The following is a 20,686-nucleotide window of genomic DNA, read 5'->3' on the forward strand; positions in this document are numbered from 1 at the left end:
CAGGTACTGAGATAGTTATTTATAAGGGTCCTGAAGAAAAGATTAACAATGTAGATGATCCTCAAGAGAAAGTTACTGATGGAGGAGACAAAGTAGCAGATAGCCAAGAACAAGTAGAAGATGGTGCAGGTACTGAGATAGTTATAAGGGTTTTGAAGAAAAGACTAACAATTAGGGCTAACCGAAAATTTAACCAAACCGAATAAAAAAATCGACATTTGGTTTGGTTTGGTTTGATTTGGTTTTAAATTTTAAAAACCGATAATATTTGGTTTAGTTATGGTTCTATTAAAAAATAACCGAACCAAACCGATAAATTATATACATAAATTTTATAATTATTTATATGTATAATATTAGTTTTTCATAAATAATAATAAATATTTTATACCTTTTAATCATTAATTTGATTTTTGGTCTACTTATTTTACATGATTATTTAAGGCTCACGTTTTTAAGAATATGTCCAAGCCCATATCTTTAAGTCTTTTAACTCTTTAAGTGTAAACCTACTAACAAAAGCTCATGTTAGAGTCTAATGTCTTTAACTTAAATTTTTAGCCTTTCTTTGTCTGTCATTTGATTTTAGGTTTTTTTTTTTTTTTCGAATTTACACCTTTCTTTTTTCTTGTCTGAATGAGTCCTAAACTTCTAATATTTTTCATATGAAAAGGACAGAGGTTGTAGATTTGGAGGTTCCTATAAAAGATACTTTAGTAACATCAGCATTTGCTGCAACTCAAGAACATGGTAATGCCCTAATACTTCTTCCGTGGGTAATCCTTCTAAAAAGCAGAAAAGAACAACTCCTTGTAGTCGAGACCCTAGCCTTGGGGATAATGATAGAAAAACATCTGAAGTTTGGATCATTACACAAAGTTTTTTTAATAAAATGGGAGAATTGGGGGCAATATGCAAGTACTGCCCTAAAGTTTGGAATCATTACACTAAGTTTTTTTATTTCATATATTTTCATTTTAATTTTAGGTAGTAATATGTATGTTTGTAACAACAACTAAAAGCTCCTATGCTCTACTTTATTTTCAGGTATGTGTATTAAGATGACAAAAATGGTGCAGCCACTACTAAGTTAGTTTTTAGCTCTATATGTAATTGTTTAGCAACTTTGGGTAACTTGATACTACACTATCACTAATAGTGAAAATGTTTCTATGATGTATGTTCCACCTTAAACTATAAATAAAAGTTATCGTTTGAAAAAAAAAACATGTCTTTTTCAACTTTTTAATGTTTTACTGATAAGTCTCATGACTGCTAGTCATAAATCGAAAAATCAAACCAAACCGAACCAAACCGACAATAACCAAACCGGTGGTTATTATTTTATTTGATTTGGTTATGGTTTTAGACATTTAAAAATCGACAAAATTGGTTTGGTTATGATTTTAATCAATAACCGACCCAAATCGAACCATGAACACCCCTACTAACAATGTAGATGATCCTCAAGAGAAAGTTTCTGATGGAAGAGACAAAGTAGCAGATAGCCAAGAACATGTAGAAGATGGAGAGAAGCAGAAATTAAATGAATGTGTGGACAAGTTAGCTCAGGAGCATGAGTTAAGTAACACATTCTTTAATCAGGAGCAGACTCAGAAAGAATTTCCCCTTCCAATTGTGCTCAGACAGGAGGATCGGTTGAATTTTTCTATAAATCAGGATGGAGTGGGATCCTATCCACCTGAAAGGGAGGAACCTGATGATTTGCATGTGGATCTGGTGGAAAAAGTTCAAGATTAACAAATTCTATCCCAGAAGAAACCTTTTCCTTTGAAGGAACTGCATGATGTAGTGTCCCATAATCTAGCAGATATGGCATTACCTGAGCAGCTCGAAGTAGGTAGCAGTGCTAAAGATGTGGTAGATGAGGAGGCCATAGAGCAGGTGTTTAATCATGTAGCTAAGGAAGCTAATATTTCTCCAAAGTCCATGCAGAAAGGGAGTAAGAAGGGCAAACAACAAAGTGTAGTAGTATTCAGCCTATAAGAATATTGCCAAATAGAGCTGTGAAGACTGTCAATAAATCTTTATGAAGACTCTATTTTGGAATATCAGGTCTGTGAATTCACTGCAAGCTTTTCATAGAGTGAAAATGTTACATAGGCATCATAAATTCTCCATCATTGCTTTGATGGAACCATTTCAGCATTTTAGACACATTCAAAGATTTATAAGGAGATTGGGCATGAAATATGCACATTATAACTGCAATAGTAAAATTTAGTTATTTATAAATGACAATATAAATGTAGAGATGATTCAGGATACAGATCAACAGATCACAGTTAAGCTAAGTTTTCAGGAGGATAATAAGATTCTTATGACTACTATGAATTATGCAAAGTGTGAAGCATTGGAAATAATTACTCTTTGGGATAACTTGTATAACCTGGCTGATCAAATGGAAGTGCCCTGGCTTGTGGGAGGGGATTTCAATGTCATTATGAATGAAGATGAAAAAATAGGAGGTCTGCCTGTTTATCCAGATGAGTATGAAGATTTTGCATCCTGTGCGAATTCATGTGAACTATTTGGAGTTTCTTTTAAAGGGAGCTTATTCACATGGTGTATTGGTAGAGCTGGTAGGGATTGTATTTTTAAAAGGTTAGACAGAATGCTCACTAACTCAAAACTACAGGATTGGGTTGGTCACATGGAAGTTGAACATTTATCTAGAACTGGTTCTGATCATGCTCCTCTTCTACTTACTTGTGGAGATTCATCTCAACATGTAAGGAAACCTTTCAGATTTCTAAAATGTTGGATAGAACACGAGTCCTTTTTAGAGGTTGTGAATCAAGGGTGGAATACTGATTTTGAAGCAGATGAACTCATTACTTTTAAACTGAAACTTAAAAAAGTTAAGTCTGTTCTATCAGAATGGAGTAAAGCTACTTTTGGGGATATCTTCAAGCAGCTGGTAGTAAGGGAAGATATTGTGAGAGTTAAAGAACAACTTTTTGAAGATGATCCTTCTCCTGCAAATAGGATGGTACTACAACTAGCCCAAGCAGAATTGAAGAAGTATATGCATTATGAGGAGGAGTTCTAGAGACAGAAATCTCATTTTACTTGTTTTTCTGAGGGGGATAGGAATACAAGGTTTTTCCACAATATGGTAAATGGTGGGAGGAAGAGACTACAGGTCAAAAGGATGAAAAAGCAAGATGGAAGTTGGATTGAGGGGGAAGATGCTCTAGCTGAGGAAGCAACCCAATTTTATCATCATCAGTTTCCACAGGAGGATAACTCTTCAGATTTCTCATTGCTGCAACATGTTCCTAATATTGTTAACATGGAGAAAAATCAGGTACTTACCAGCATGCCAACTCTAGAAGATGTTAAGAAGGCAATTTTTGATCTGTCAGGGGATAGTTCAGGTGGTCCAGATAGTATGATAGGAGCATTTTATCAAGTATGATGGGATATTGTGGAGGCTGATGTGTATAATGTAGTGAAAGCCTTCTTTGAAGGACAGACTTTGCCAAAGTCCATGACTCATACAAATTTGGTTCTGATCCCAAAAAAGAATAATGTTGAGACCTTTGCAGATATGAGGCCCAAAAGTCTAAGTAATTTTATTAACAAAGTGATCTCTAGGGTAGTGCACAATAAGCTTGAAAATGTTTTGCCTTCTTTGATATCTACTAATCAGTCTGGTTTTGTAAAGGGAAGATGTATCATTGAGAATGTACTGTTAACTCAAGAGGCAGTATTAGATATAAGACTTAGGGGAAAACCAGCTAATGTGGTACTTAAACTGGATATGGCTTAGGCTTATGATAGAGTGTCCTGGGATTTTTTGGCAAGAGTTCTGAGGAAGATGGGATTTGTAGAAGTATTTATAGATATGATATGGAGATTGATAGCAAACAATTGGTACTCAGTTCTATTCAATGGACAGGCTTCTAGTTTTTTCCACTCAACAAGAGGTGTTAAGTAAGGAGATCCACTTTCTCCTGCTTTGTTTATTTTGCCTGCAGAAGTGCTGTTTAGAGCATTGAACTCTTTATTTGGGGACAATGGCTTTAGAAGCTATGGAATGACTAAATGGAGTGCTCATTTGAATCATCTTGCTTATGCAGATGATACTATTATATTCTCATATGCAGATGATACTTCATTGCAGTTGATCATGGGAATATTACAGGAGTATAAGCAGATGTCAGGGCAGCTTATCAACAAAGGAAAAACTTCCTTCTACATGCATAGTAAAGTTGCAAATGTGACAGTACAACGGGTGGAGGCTATTACTGGTTTTACTAGGGAATCTTTCCCTTTCACATACTTAGGTTGCCCAATCACACATGCAAGAAAAAGAAAGGCTAATTATAATGACTTGATCAAAAAAGTGAAGGACTAACTGGCAGCTTGGAAAGGAAGACTTTTATCTTTTGGAGGAAAAGCCATTTTGATCAACAGTGTTTTGTTGAATATGCTAATTCACCTACTCTCAGCTATCAGACCTCCAAAGGGTGTTATATATGACCTGCATAGGGTGTTTGCAAGATTTTTTCTGGAATAATAGTGAAGAAGAAAGAAGAAGACATTGGTTTTCATGGTTGAATTTGTGCTTGCCAAAGGAGGAAGGTGGAGTTGGCTTAAGATCCTTATTTGATGTCTCTAAAGCATTATGTGCTAAACTCTGGTGGAAATTCAGAACTACAAATACTCTATGGTCAAATTATATGTGGAACAAGTATTGTAAAAGGCACTACCCTCAGTATGTGCCTTGGAAAGGAGGCTTTCAGGTCTGGAAGATGATGTTAGAAGCTAGAGACAACATGGAGCATCAAATGTGGCGGGAGCTAAGAAGTGGAGCTGCTAATATCTGGTTTGATAATTGGACAAAACTTGGAGCTCTATACTACTTAGTTCCTGATGAGTTTGTTATGGATGAAACAGTACAAGATGTGAGGGAACTGAGAAATCAGGATGGGTGGAACATGAGTAAACTACAACAACATTTTCCTACTTATATTGTTGATCATATATTGGAAGAATTAGACTTTCATGAATCTACAGAAGAATGGGATAAACCAAGGTGGATGATGACAACATCTGGTAAATTTACAGTTGGAAGTGCATGGGAGCTCTTAAGAAGGAAATCTGTGAAGTCTAATATATTCAAAAGCATGTGGATACCAGGTTTGCCTTTCAACATCTCATTCTTTTTCTGGAGATTGTGGAAATGCAAACTACTAGTAGGGGATATAGTGAGAAGGATTGGGATTAATACAGAAGGAAAATACTATTGTTGTGATCCTAAACAATGTGAAACTGTAGATCATCTGTTTGTCACAGGAAAAGTTGCTTCACAGGTTTGGAGATATGTTAAAGATGTTGCAGGAATCACAACAACTTTGCTTCAGGTGAAACAAATAATACAGGTCTGGTGGAATGCTGATTTTTCATCTAAGTTCAAATCGATTATTAGAGCCATACCAGTGATCACAATGTGGCAAATATGGAAGTGGAGAAACACTGTGGTGCATGGAGGGAAGATGACAATCACTAAGGTGATATATGAAATAAATTTGACCATTCATCAGATGTGCAGAGTTAATAATCCAAGAATGCAAGTACCAAAGTCTCTTCCATAGATTATGCAGATGATTGAAACATATAGACCATATATAGTGAGCAAGATAGTGAGATGGAATTTGCCCATGCCAGGGTGATTTAAGTGTACCTCAGATGGTGCTTCTAGAGGCAATCTAGGGCCAAGCTCAGTGGCATTTTGTATTAGGGACTCTGAGGGAGACCTGGTGCATGTTGCAGCTAGAAGAATAGGATCAAACTTAGTTGTTGAAGCAATGGCTTTATAGGAGGGGATTAAATACTGTGTGACAAATGATCTATTGCCTGTAATCTTGGAGACTGATTCAATGACTCTTAAAATTATCTTGACAGGACAATGGGAAGTACCATGGAGTATCTTTTTTATCATAAAGGATATTACAAGGTTGAGGAGGGATAATGAAATGAGAGTGGAGCATGTACTGAGGGAAGGAAATGGATTGGCAGATTTTTTGACTATCTTTGTTTTTGATTTTGCAGGTGAACATCATTTCAATAGTTACCAATCACTTCCAAGGAAAGCAAGACAGATTTTGAATACTGAAAAAGCACAGATGCCATACATCAGAATTAGGCAAGCCAAAGATCATCAGATTCCAGGAGATTAACACATGTAATAAGGATTCTGCAGGATGTCAAAACTGCAGTAATCAGGCCTAGAACATTTCTAGCAGATTGAATAGAAGGACTTTTGGACAGGTTACAACAATGATATTAGTGTGATTACATGCTCATTCTGTTGTCACATGTCCAAAGGATCTTTTTATACAATCATTCTTGAAGGAAAAGGTCAACGCTACATAGGTTTGAAACAATCACAGAAACAGTTGAACATGAGGAACTTTCTGAAAGAATTCTATTCCATCATTGAAGCCTGAATTTTAATTCAATGGACTGTGGATCCACAGCACCTAGTGAGAGCTTGAGGTGTCAACATGGTATCAAGTCTCAAGTCAAGGCCAAAGGATTTGCAATAGACAAGCTTTTAGATTTCCTTTAGTTTGGATTCATGCATTATATTCTTTTATTTTCTGCATTTTTAGCTTTTGTACAGAACTCGCTTTTTAATAAAGCACTATCAGGCAATATGCTTGGTAGTTTTGATTCAAAAAAAAAAAAAGGAAAATCACGATAGCCTTTGCAAATATATAAATCATAGAGACTAATTAAAGCGAGTAACTAAATTAATTATGTTGAGCCCGTGCGCATAGTTGGCTAGGTTCTTCATAATGTTTGAGTCTTTATCCATTCAATTTTTGTTGGCCCCTTCGAAACTCGGAAATTCCAAATAGAATGAAGACCGTTTCTGTTCACTGATGATGACAAATTGATAACAATAAAATTCAAGGGGCCAAATCATAAATACGAAAAGTTCGAAAAAACATCGAATTTAGCAACCAGTTATCAGGAGGAGCTTCAAGCCAATCATTTAAAATTCAACTCTCCAAACTTCAACTTTTTGAATACTTATTATTTTAACTTTTACCTAAAATCTTTATAAATTGAAGGCATAACTAATTAATTTTTTCTTTAGTAGAATTCTATCATTAATGAAAATGACACATAAATGAAATAAACATTTAATGAAAAGATTATAACTTAAACATAAATAAAAATAATATTAGTTAAAAATCCCTTCTAATTAATATATAGGGTAAAACAAAAATGGATAAATTATTTGAGACGGAGAGAGTAAGAATAAAATTAAAGGGACCAAATAATAAATACGAAAAAAAAACATGGAATATGGAAAACACAATTATCAGGAGCAGCTTCAAACCAATCATTTAAAATTCAACTCTCCAAACTTCAAATATTATTTACCAAAAAATTCATCATATGAGCTCTGATCAATCAAGGCTTTTATCGGAATCCCTAAAATCATAGCTGATGCAAGGGATAATAGTATTATCGGAGCATTTGAATCGGGTCATAAATGGCCTTATTAATAATAATTACTCACCACCTGTATGGGCAACACTAGTTGGTGGTGTCTTTGTTGTTATCACTTTAACACTCTCTATGTATCTTCTCTTTGAACATCTCTCTTCTTACAAAAACCCTGAGGTTTGTCTTTTTTTTTTTTTTCTTTCTTAATTGAAGAATTCTATCTATATTTGTTGTGGATAAAAAAATACTTAGTTAATTTTGATTTGTGTTGGCAGGAGCAAATGTTTTTGATTGGTGTGATTTTGATGGTGCCTTGTTATGCAGTTGAATCAGTAAGTTCCTTTGCCAAAAAAAGGGAATAATTATTTGTTAATTGTGGTGGTTTATTTGAAAAACTTCCTTTGGGAAACTTACATAAATATACCCTTGGGCCATCTTGTTTACCAAACATGGCCCAAGTATACACTGCCTATATACTTCCGCTGTATAGCTAGTGTATAGGTATGTATATTTAGTATACTTTATACACTGTGTACATATTTTGTAAACTAGATGGCCGAATGGTATTTGGCCGTAATTTTCCATTCTTTGTTAATTGTAGTGGTCTGTATCAATGTAGGAGTGGCATATAGCTGATATCTTTCTTGAAGGACAAGAAAAGTACGTTTATTTGGCCATAATTTTGACTTGATCACTAATGAAAGTAATCTATTGCGAGTAGGAGGGTTTTTCCCCCTTCCCTTTTGTGGTGAAGGTTCTGTGGGTTCTTCAGCTTCTCCACGTTTTCGACCTAACTAGTTTTGTAAAGCCCTTGGAGAACATCCGAGAAATGAAGAACGTATGGTAGGTCTTCATTGCTGATTGAAGAAAAAGGAAAAAAATGCTGAAGGGCTGGTCTGCGTTTGTTGGCTAATGAAGTGCGGAAACAGAGTGACACAATCACATGTCTAGTCAGCACAAGTTGTACTATCCCATGTTCCGTACTAGTGGAATGTACCTTGCGTTATAGCTGCTCAAGTCTAGTCTTTTTGTTTTGGTTCATTGAAGGGAAGAAAGCTTCATTTTTCAATCTACTGTGGTGATGTTGGTTAAGTTTAGACTTTGATTTATGAAGGAAGGATTTCTGAGCGTGCTTTTTCTTTTTATGTACATCCTATATGTTCAGTTGCGCCCTTCTAGTTGTTCTCTTACACATTCAGTAATGCTTATATTTCTGAAGCTTAAAAAAGAAGGATATATCTTTTTATGTTTAAACCAGTTTGATTGAGTAAGCACATTAAAACACCAAAACAGAAAGGAAAGTAAGGGCAAAGGAGGAATAACCTTATTTCTCAAGATTATTGTTTCCGAGATATCGTAAAGTCAAAAGCTTACTAGGGATAGAGGAGAAAAGGAATACATATGGTGTAAGGATATCCATATTGTTCATAAATAAAAGTCGATAACCTACAGATTGCCAAGCACTTATAAAGTTGATCTAAAGGTGAGTTTTCGGGAGAACTGCTCGAGGTTTAGCAAACATGGCTTTGTGGGGTCGTATCTAGTGGTTGAAGGCCTAAAAGAGAACATGTTAATTGTTTTTTTTTTTAAAAAAGGAGAAAAGACAACATTCTCGATTATGTAAGTAGCAATAAGTTCTTTTATGGCCCTTTCATCTCTTTAGACATAAGATAATAACATTCATTAGCAAAGATGTTTTGCTTTGGGCTGCAATCGGTTAAATTGAATAAACAAGACATATATTTAACATTGCAGGCTTGGTACCCAAGACCAGGGTAAGGACAGTGGGAGGAGACTCGGAGCACTTCCCAGTGGAGATGGGGTTGCACCAGGGATCAGCTCTTAGCCCATTTTTATTCGCTTTAGTGATGGATTGTCTGACGCGGCGAATTCAAAGTGAGGTGCCATGGTGTATGTTGTTTGCGGATGACGTAGTCTTGATCGACGAGACACGCAGCGGAGTGAACGCTAAGCTGGAGGTTTGGAGACAAACTCTGGAGTCTAAAGGGTTCAAGTTGAGTAGGACCAAGACGGAGTACATGCAGTGCAAGTTCAGTGACATGACACATGAGCCTGGCATGGAAGTGAGGCTTGGTACCCAGGCCATCCCAAAGAAAAGAAGTTTCATATATCTTGGGTCTATTATACAAGAAAATGGGGATATTGATGATGATGTCTCACATCGTATTGGCGCAGGGTGGTTGAAATGGAGGCTTGCTTCAGGAGTGCTGTGTGATAAGAAGGTGCCACCAAAACTTAAAAGCAGGTTCTACAAAGTGGTTGTGAGATCGATCTTGTTGTACGGGGGTTGGGCAGTCAAGAGCTCTCACGTCCAAAAGATGAAAGTTGCGAAAATAAGAATGTTGCGATGGATGTGTGGGCACACCAGGCGAGATAGGATTAGGAATGAAGATATTCGGGATAAGGTTGGAGTAGCATCAGTGGAGGACAAGATGAGGGAAGCGAGGGTGAGATGATTTGGGCATGTGAGGAGGAGAGGCACAGATGCCCGAGTGCGGAGGTGTGAGAGGTTAGCTGTGGATGGTTTCAAAAGAGGTAGGGGTAGGTCGAAAAAGTATTGGGGAGAGGTGCTGAGACAGGACATGGCGCAGGTTCAGCTTACCGAGGACATGACCTTGGATAAGAGGTTTTGGAGGACTCAGTTTAGGGTAGAAGGCTAGTAGGTAGTCGCTGTTTCGATCTATAGTTTATTGTCCTTTGTTTCTTGCTACTATATGTTGTTTCTTGTACTTCGATTATCTTATTTATCTGTGGTAGCTACTGCTCCTTTTTTCAGACTGCTCTAATTTGACTTATTCGCTTTCTTTAGTTTCATTTGCATTTTGCTTTGAACTGCTTGTGCTTATCTAACCTTTCTCGTTGTGTTTTCTCTTGAGCCGAGGGTCTTTCGGAAACAGCCTCCCTATCTTCCGAGATAGGGGTAAGGTCTGTGTACACTTTACCCTCCCCAGACCCCACATTGTGGGATTTCGCTGGGTATGTTGTTGTTGTTGTTGTTGCTTCTACTGATCATGTAAGATATGAAATTTATACGAGATATTTCTTTAAAAAAATTGAGTTCTTACATTGACCGATGCCATAGTTGCCTAAAGGCATGTATTCTTGTTGAAGATCAGCTTCAAGTATCTGGTCTGTCTCAACTTGAAGGTATATTTCCTTTCAATAATATACCTTGTCAATTTTCTAATGTATCATTTCTTTTTCACAGTTTGTGTCATTGGTCAATCCAGCAATTAGTGTTGACATTGGGATATTGCGAGATTGCTATGAATCCTTTGCTATGTACTGCTTTGGGAGGTATCTTGTTGCATGCTTAGGTATGGTTATGTTTCTTATCTTAAGCTTCATCTTGCAAATTTTAATTTAGGGGTAGTTGGTTCGTATACTAGTGATGTATAGATTATAATGCACGGCATTCTTTTTATGTTGTGAATAATAATGTAGAGATTCTTAACTTGTGAATAATAATAGAATGATTTGTGCACCCAAGGGTGTGACCTAGTGGGGTTGAGAACTATGAGGTCTCAAGTTCAAATCCAAACAGAGGCAAAAACTCTAGGTGATATCATTGAATGTTTATGCAATGATTACTCACTTTAAGGACATTTTAATAATAAATGCTCATATTCACGTATTACTAGTACGAGCATTCATGTTCCACATTTTATTCTCAAAAAATTACAAAGACTTCCGTATAAGTTATGCTGTAGCACACAAGGGTATGGACTAGTGATAAATGAAGTGGGTGAAAACCTCGGAGACCACGGTTCAAATCCCTTTAAAGACAAAAGCACTAGATGATTTCTTCCAATCTGCCTAGGTGGCAGAGTTATCCGATGCCTCTGCTCGGTGGCGGAATCAAGATTTTAAAGTTATGATTGTTCGACAATATTTAGCGGTTATATCCATATGCTACATATAATCAATGGGTTCAATTAAATACTACGTTTCGACAAAACATAGATATACAACATGCCCAATGTAATCCCACAGGTGGGTCTGGGGAGGGTAAAGTGTACGCAGACCTTACCCCTACCTCGTAGAGATAGAGATGCGAAAAAACCATAGATATATAGGTAGAAATTTGCTAAAATTTCAATAAATATTAAATGTTAAACCAATATATAATTTGGAAATTGTTACGGGTTTCAGCGGTAAGATTTATGGCCGTACTCATTAAATTATGGATCCAACTCCATTAGTGCACAGTCAATACGATTACCAAGTATAAGTGCATAAAAAGTGATGTTAAAATATCCAACACATAAACTCCAATAAATATTATTCCCTCAGTCCCAATATATGTGATGCACTTTCCTTTTTAGTCTATCCCAAAAAGAATGATACATAAACATTTAGAAATAATTTAACTTAAAAGTTTCCCTTTTACCCATAATGAAATGATTTCAGCTTCACAAATATCTATGACTTGTTTTGGGCCACAAGTTTCAAAAGTCTTCCGTTCTTTCTTAAACTCCGTGCCTAGTCATACTATATTACATAAATTGGGATGGAGGGAGTATATTATTTAAAAAAAGATCACTTTGTTCACAATCATTCTCGATGTTTCATTTGAAAATGATGTATAATATCATTATTGCTTACACCAAATTTATTTCCAAAATTTATGTTTCTAACATAAAAATTATATATTTTGATTTATCTACACAAAGTAACAAAATAAAAAAGGAAAAAGATAAAAGAAGAAAGCAAATAAAGGAAAAAACAAAAAGAAAGGGGAAAAAGCGATCAGCGAGAAAAAGACTGCTAAAAGTGTGTATCGATCTTCCGCATTGTGAGACAAGGATTTGTCTCTCCGCCGTGGCAACCAATGCACCCAATGGCTCTTTTAGCTCCTGGTGTTGGTTCTTTTAGTTTATCCATTTTATTCAATAGTCGATATAAATATATGAGTTTCACGTCGGAAGTAATGGATGCTCGAATACCCATAAGGGCCTACGTGGGCCCGCCCCTGCCTGTGTTGATTCTAGGTGGCATAGTCGAGGTGGCGCAAGCTGGTCCAGATACCTCCGTTATAAAAAAAGAAACTTATGCATGTAACCAACCCAACACTGCATTAATAATGTAGAGATCCTTTTTACTTATGCGGCCCACAAAATATCGCATTAATTATGTGGAGATTATCTTTTCTTATGCAACCATCCAGACATTGTACTCTCTCCATTCCAATTTATGTGACATACTTTGATTGGGCATGGAGTTTAAGAAAGAAATGAAGATTTTTGAAACTTCGGTCTTAAACATATCACAACAGTTGTGTGGTTTTATCCTTATTAAAGACAACATTTGATGGCGGTAAAATGTTCTCATTAAGGGTAAAATAAGAAGTTTAAAATAAATTGTTTCCAAATATAGAAATGTGTTATTTCTTTTTGGAGCGGACAAATGAGGAAATAGTGTCACATAAAATGAAACAGCGTATTGTGTATGCAGAATTTTATGCAGGGATTATCTTTACTATAACAACCAACTTGATGCTTAATGTTTAAATTCAGGACAGTAACTTATATGCTTTACTGCCTACAGAAAGAAAAATGTGGTTTACTTGTTTTAGCAAGTTGAGGACTTTTCATAGAGTAAATTGTTCTTCTTTGATAATAGATCTAAGAATCTCTGCGGTCTAATTCCATCAATGAATCATTTTCCTTTTTCTCTCTCACATGTTAACACATGTTTGACCCTTTGATATAAAGGGTTGGCATGCCTTCTTGGCTAAGTGAACTTTCTAAATAGTTCTGTATCACGAAAATGCCGATGGAAGATTGTCAAGATTAAACCTGTGTTGGAAGTTTGATTTACAAGTCATGTACACTTTGGATTACTTGAAAAGTGTTTTTGATTGTTACTTATGAAATTATTGCTTTATACCCTTTTAATTTATTTTTTTTAATTTTATTTTGTGACTTAGGTGGGGAGGAGAGGGCTATACTATTTATGGAGAGGGAAGGACGTGCAGCTTCAAAGATGCCACTACTAGAGCATGGCTCTGAGAAGGGAGTTGTCAAGCATCTTTTTCCGATGAATTACCTTTTAAAGCCATGGAAACTTGGTCGGTGGGTCTACCAAGTTATCAAATTTGGAATCGTCCAATATGTGAGCATGTTACTTGCCTTAGATCTTATATTCCTTAGGACATAAAAGCTGTGGTCATCTTTTTCCTTGTGACTAACGTGATACAAAATTCTCTTTGTAGATGATCATAAAAACATTTACCGCTATTTTAGCAGTGATTCTTGAAGCTTTTGGTGTCTATTGTGAAGGAGACTTTAAGTGGAATTGTGGGTAAGAAATACCTCTTAGTATTCTATACAGAAAATCTAGCGCCCCTTTTGTGCTACAATCATTACCTTTTCAGAAGAAGGAAAAAAGAAAAAGAAAGTCCTCTTGTTATTTTATGGATAATTACTGCACATGCCTCGAAAGTTGCAAGTTTCATCTATTTACAGCTCTCTCCTTTGTATATCATTTCGCTAAAGTAGGAAAATATCTTCCTTTATTAGCACCAAGTTTCATGGCACAAAATTTTCAGAGATTCACGTGGTAGATTCTCCTACAAACTATTGTAATCTGGAAGAACTTTCAGTACTGTGCTTGACTTACTGGGCTGATCACATGTTATTAATATTATTTCAGTACTGTGCTTGACTTACTGGGCTGATCACATGTTATTAATATTATCTCTTGCTCTAATTCTGCTTTTTTAGGTATCCCTATGTAGCTGTGGTTTTAAATTTCAGTCAATCATGGGCACTGTATTGCTTAGTACAATTTTATGCCATTACAAAGGATGAATTATCTCACATCAAGCCGCTGTACAAGTTTTTAACGTTCAAATCTATTGTATTCTTAACTTGGTGGCAAGGTGTGGCCATAAATCTTCTCTCTACCCTTGGTTTGTTTCGAAGTCCAATAGCTGAAGCTTTGCAATTTAAATCCAGCATTCAAGATATCATCATATGCATCGAGGTAATTGTTCTGGAATGAGCATGCATTTGTTACTTATAGTGTATTCTTATAAAAGCATTTGCTTTTATGATTTCTATAATTCTATTTGGGTGCAGTGTTATGCATTTAAGTTTTTGTCGGTTGTCTAGGGATGCTTGATAGTGCTTCCACAATTTGACTTTAACAGCTCTGTTTATTCATCCAGTACAGATGGGTGTTGCTTCTTTAGTTCATCTTTATGTCTTCCCAGCAAAGCCATACGAACTGATGGGAGAGCGCTATACTGGGGATGTTGCTGTTCTTGGGGATTATGTGTCTGCGGACTTGCCAGTAGATCCTGAGGAAGTTAGAGACAGTGAGCGTCCGACCAAATTACGTCTTCGTCAACCTGAAATTGATAGTAAGGGCGGAATGACAATTAGAGAAAGCGTTAAGGACGTCTTTAAGGGAGGTCGAGAATATGTAAGTGTCTCTTGCTCTTAGCTAAAAGGTTTGAGCTACCTTATATACTGTGAATCTCCATACACTGAGTCAAAACCTCACAACTTTGTTTTACAAATGATGAGATCTCAATTCAGCAACTGAAGTCTCATCCGGACGCTTATACTCCTAATTGTCATGAGAGAGAGTAACAATAAAAGAAAAGACGGTTAAATAGTTGGGGAGTGAAATAGTCTTTTCGGGGAGAACATTCCAAGGAATGGTTCCTATTGCATTTTCTGCACCTTCTGTCTTCTGTTCTTTAATACCAGGGAATACACCATGATATTGGTGAATCACTGATGTCGTTATTGATATTGCCGAGAAGTATATTGGAAGTAAAGAGTTTATTTGCCATTTTCAGGATAGCTCCTTAACTTTCTAAGATATCCTCGCTGTCCAAAATCAAATTTCCTGCTTCGGTTATTGACAATTGCAGGAGCGGGGTCCTAATGATCATACCTGTGGTTGGGCTCTTAAGTTCCTATTTCTTTTCAGCATCCATGAACTCTGTCATAATCATTATTGGCTGTCCTGATTTATATGATCCACGATAAGAACAGGGGGAACAAAAAGTGAGCAAAATGGAATATTGAACCTATAGTGCTGTTTCAGTTCCAACTATGTGAATTAATATCTCTTGCCAATGTCAAAATTTTGGAATTGTTCTGGATTCTGGTTAGTGCTGCTTATGTTATTGGACATTTGCATTGTGGGGAGACTGTTGAGTTTCCTAGTTTATTTGACAGTCTCCCTACTTTCACCATATTATTCTTGGTGTGGGATTGGAGGATGTGTTTTGCTTAGTGGTCTGAGTTATCTCATTATGCCTCTTCTTGGCTTGTGGAGAAGTGGCAGGATCTATGCTTGACACTAGGATAAACTGATAAAAAGGATATCCGGTCTTAGCGATGTTCCAACGAACCATATTAGTCACAGAGTCACCATGGTTGGCCAATCTTAGGTTCATTTTCTAGCTTAAGTGAAAACAGAATCACTACAGTGATTATTTGGTTTTTCTAGTGCATCTGAAAAATGGGCCAGTTACTGTGATTTCTAAGTGATTGCTATCACGTTCTCCTTAGGTAACCAGTTTACTCTGGCTCGTTGGTGATGGTGACAACTTGTTAGTCTAATCTATGAAGCTAAGAATAGTCTTGGAGCATTCTTAGATACAAGTGTGTGAAATATATTAATAATTGTAATCTGATTTATTTGCCCATCTAAGAATCTTTGGTTATCAATTTTCATTTTAAAAAAAAAGAATCTTTAAGTTATCAACTAGCCAAATGAGAAAAGGAACAAAAATCTACTAGTGGAAGGAACTTCTAAGAAAATTTGACACTTGAACTTGGATGAAGAACTAGACTGCCACTAGTGTCTTCAAGGTTGGATGTTTGATATTTCTCAGAATTGAACTCCTTGAAGTAAAGGGAAGATATATCATTAAGCACGAGGAAAGCTTGTGAAAGTTATTAGGTAATGGCGATATTCATTATAACTAAACCTAAGTAAATTTATCATTCTTCTCCACTCACCACTATTACCGCTTATTGCTCTTCTAAAAACGCTATAGCTGAAGCTGGGTAGCGACTGAAGTAGAGAGGAATTATTAAGGCAATTAGACATGAATACTTTATTTGGAGGTTCCTCATTTGTAAGAAGAAGCGGCCCTGCTTATAGGCTCAAACCGAAACTGAAGTGGCCAAACCGACTAATCTGAAATCAAACTCTAAAGAACCGAACCGAATTAAGCTTATTTGGTTTGTAATTTTAAATCCGAAAAGTTAAAATCGAAATAGACGTTTTCATAATCCAAACCGCATCGCCCGGCATCTTGTCCCTATCCATACTGTTTTACCCTAATGGATGAGCTAATCAATAGCATACGTTCCATGCTGCAGTCTATTTAAAAATGATTGTGTTAATTGTCGGAACTCGTGAAAGGGTAGGCTAGAAGTTGGAATAATGGAGAAGAACCATAGGAATTAGATAGTAATGTGTTTTAGGATAAGTATAAGTAAGAAAAAAATATATTCATTATAGATTTAGAGCCCGTTTGGATTGGCTTATAAGTTGCTTATAAGCTGTTTTCAGCTTTTTTGAGTGTTTGGCTGGCCAGCTTAAAGTCATTTTGTGCTTAAAATAAGCTCAAAAAAATAATTGGGCCCATTTAACTTAGCTTATCTAAAGCAGCTTATAAGCTGAAAAGAGCTTATAAGCCAAAAAAAATAAGTTAGACTACCCCAACTTATTTTTTTTAGCTTATAGGCATAAGCCCATCCAAACAGGCTGTTAGACTTTTAGTTAGATGACGATGTAATACGTAGGATGATTGAATGGAGGAGTGCTACAGGAACATTATGCAATAAGAAGATATGTAGTTAAGTGAAATGCAAGCTATATAAAACGATTGTGAGGCTAATAAAGCTGTATGACAGTGAATGTTAGGCCTCTAAAGGCCATATCATAAGAGGGATGACAGGTCAACCTGAGATGGTTTGACGCCACGTCCTATGTAAACCTCCAAATGTAGCGATTCATAGGTGCTATAGATAATAGAGGAAGATAGTAGCAAGGGTAGGATATCAATCTAAAATTATATTGGACAGTAGTAGTTTCAAAGACGTACAATCTCATGGTAAAATAAAATTAGGTTCGATGTTTGTCAAGTGTATTTTGGCTAGACTTGATATCAGTGTTGAGATGTGTGAGATCCAGATATCCTCTATTTTTAGATACTTGTATTTTGCTTTAAACAATAAATTATTTACTATTGGAAGGAAATAGGCTTCAATAGAGTGGGAATGGATAGAAAGGATCCTATAGCCAACTTTTCCTACTTATCTTGTGAAAAGTAAAATATGGATCTGCAACAATTGGCATTTTTTATTTCTTCTGTCTCCCTTTTATCGTTGATCCCCTTGTTAACAAATACTTTCAACAGATAGTGAATGATTTGAAATTCACGGTAACCCAAGCAGTGGAGCCTGTAGAGAAAGGAATTCAAAAATTGCATAAGATCTCTCAGAACATAAAGAAACATGAGAAAGAGAAGCGAACGAAGGATGACAGTTGCATTGCAACATCATCTCCAGCACGGAGAGTCATACGTGGGATAGATGATCCCCTTTTACATGGAAGCATTAGTGACAGTGGAGCTTCAAGGAAAAAGAAGCATCGTCGGAAATCTGGATATACCAGTGCAGAAAGTGGTGGAGAAAGTAGCAGTGATCAGAGCTTTGGTGGTATCCAAGTTCGTGGCCGAAGATGGGTTACTAAGGATTAGTCAGGAAAAAGAAAAAAGGCAGAAAGAAGACTTGTATGCAGTATGCACGCCTCTGCCTTTGTAAGTTTGGAGTTGTTTAACTCTCTGCGGCATCATTCTTCTGCTCCAAGAAAGTTGAAGTATTTGCTTCAGTCTGGGGCTTTCTCTTCAGAGTTCAAGTGCTACATTATGAAAGCACTTGCAGATTCATTCTCGTCATTGTTGTTGCACATAATGATCTACAAATGGTGTATAGATGTATCCTCATCGGTGTATGATCCCTTATTGTATCAGGATCAGTCTGCCTCATATAGAAGGTTTTGCATTCAGTTTTGAATCTTCAGAAGATGTATGTCCGTCCTTAATTAAATTTAAGTCGATGGCAGTTATTTATCTCATCAAATGGTGGTTTTGGCAGTTATTGATCTCATCAAATGGTGTTTTCTCCTGCTTTTTACTGATAGTAATGTATTGAAAGAGAATGCTTTATAGCCGAGGCAGTATGTCAAGGCTGCAGTGTTTTAGCACAACACCCTCACAATATTTGACTTGGGTAGTTGTATTTGTTAAGACATGTTAAAATAATAACTACAATGGGTACAATAATGAAGAGTCTCAAGGAGTGCAAGGCTTATAAAATAGGAGGTACTTGTTTGCCTATTTTATGTACTCAGTGGCTATAGGTTCAGGCTGAACCGTTCATGAACCGTTCAGGTAAGTGTATTAGTCTAATTCTGCAATATTATGCACCAAGTGTTTTTTTCCTATCAGAACATATGGAAAAGGCATTTGATAAAAGTGAAAAAGCCTTAGTCAGCATCTGGCTCTCTCTCTCTCTCTCTTTTTTTTTTTTTGCACTTAGTTTGGTGGCTGATTAAGACTCATTTTAAAGTATTAAAGGCGACTCCATTCTCAAGGTTCGAACTTGAGACTTCTAGTTAAGAATGTCATTAAGAGTTATGTGTATTAGAACTTGGAGGAAGTAAGTTGGCTTTTTTCCATCTTGAGAATGTTATAAATCGTCAAAGGTAATATAGCTCTGAGTGCTTGATTCAACTCAAAAGTGCAAGAATTAGAGAAAGCAGTATCCAATGATCCAAAATGAGACTCTCATATTCAAAAAAGTTAACTAGTTTTTTCTCCAATTACGATTTTCAAATATTTTTAACAATTAAATGTTGTCATTATACTGTTTTTATGAAGCTTTTATAATTAAATCAATGTCCTAATTTTACGTGAGTTAGATGCGTTGACGTGTGCAATTTGAAGCCCATATTTCCTTTTCCAACTTCCTATCTAATGAACATTTTTTTGCGCGGATTGCCCTTCTTTTGGGGTGGTCTTTAAATTTTGCCCCTCATATTTGTGGTCTTTAAATTATGCCCTTTGCCTTCCCATTGCAACTCTGAGCGTTCACGCAGAAATCATGAGGTTCTGAGTTCGAACCCCCGCTCAAGCATAAATTAAAAAAAAAATTGCAAGGCAAGGTTTGGGTCGCGTGTATGCCGGACGCGGCATATATTTGTTAAGGAATTACCAAATTTATGCCGGACCCGGCATACTCATGCCTTATGGGCAGACTTGGCATAAGTATGTCGGGTCCGGCATAACTTTGGTAATTCCTTAACAAGTTTATGCCGGTGGGGGCATACTTTTAATGGGCAAACTTTTATGTCGGACCCGGCATAAACTTGTGAAGGAATTACCAAAGTTATGCCGGACCCGGCATACTTATGCCAAGTCTGCCCATAAGGCATAAGTATGTCGGGTCCGGCATAAGTTTGGTAATTCCTTAACAAGTTTATGTCGGTGGAGGCATACTTTTAATGGGCAAACTTTTATGCCGGACCCGGCATAAACTTGTGAAGAAATTACCAAAGTTATGTCGGACCCGACATACTTATGCCAAGTCTGCCCATAAGGCATAAGTATGCTGGGTCCGGCATAACTTTGGTAATTCCTTCACAAGTGTATGCCGGTGGGGGCATAGCGAAATTTAACTCTGCTTTGCGATTTTTTTTTAAAATTTTGACTGTGTGGGGATTCGAACCTGGAACCCATGGGATTTAGCCGAAGGGCAAAATTTAAAGATTTCAAATATGAGGGGCAAAATTTAAAAACCACCCCAAAAGAAGGGCAATTAGAACTTGACCAAGATAAACTAATTTGTTTGATTCCATTAAGAGGTAAAAGAAGGTGAATGGTCAATTAATTAGTTGAGGCTGAGCTAGGATTTAGTTTATTAGTTTTGAACCTTAATTTGTTTTGCGTACTGAATTCTGAATAGATTATTTATACATATTAAATGAATATTTTTAATTCAGATACAGAGTTTGGGCCAAAGCTATCCAATCCCGCGCGGCAACTTTAAGGTTAGCTCCGCCTCTGTCTATTAGTAGGGGTCGTTGGGGAACAAGCGAATGCGTCATTTTGTTATTTTATTACGGGATTAAACAATTC

General features: G+C 36.4%; 1 protein-coding gene across 2 annotated transcripts; it reads left to right on the forward strand.

Moving 5' to 3' along the window:
* The first annotated feature begins 7,344 nt into the window (after positions 1–7,344).
* LOC132616736 (protein LAZ1-like) lies at positions 7,345–18,643 on the forward strand. 2 transcript variants are annotated; one of them, XM_060331359.1, is made up of 8 exons: positions 7,348–7,668; positions 7,767–7,823; positions 10,721–10,829; positions 13,442–13,626; positions 13,727–13,815; positions 14,238–14,499; positions 14,689–14,940; positions 17,906–18,643. In XM_060331359.1, exons 1-8 carry the CDS (start codon positions 7,492–7,494, stop codon positions 18,245–18,247), a joined length of 1,473 nt encoding a protein of 490 aa, XP_060187342.1. In that variant the 5' UTR covers positions 7,348–7,491; the 3' UTR covers positions 18,248–18,643. The 2 variants fall into 2 exon arrangements, with proteins under 2 accessions (XP_060187343.1, XP_060187342.1); XM_060331360.1 differs by lacking the exon at positions 17,906–18,643 and having other exon boundaries at positions 7,345–7,668; positions 14,684–14,842.
* The last annotated feature ends 2,043 nt before the right edge of the window (positions 18,644–20,686 follow it).

This window comes from Lycium barbarum, chromosome 11 (genome assembly GCF_019175385.1).
Source record: "Lycium barbarum isolate Lr01 chromosome 11, ASM1917538v2, whole genome shotgun sequence".
NCBI lineage: Eukaryota > Viridiplantae > Streptophyta > Magnoliopsida > Solanales > Solanaceae > Lycium > Lycium barbarum.

Coding starts and splice junctions, on each gene's coding strand:
- LOC132616736 (XM_060331359.1), top strand. CDS start 7,492: ATGCAAGGGATAATAGTATTATCGGAGCATTTGAATCGGGTCATAAAT. Junction 7,669..7,766: donor CTTCTTACAAAAACCCTGAG/GTTTGTCTTTTT, acceptor TTGTGTTGGCAG/GAGCAAATGTTTTTGATTGG. Junction 7,824..10,720: donor CTTGTTATGCAGTTGAATCA/GTAAGTTCCTTT, acceptor TCTTTTTCACAG/TTTGTGTCATTGGTCAATCC.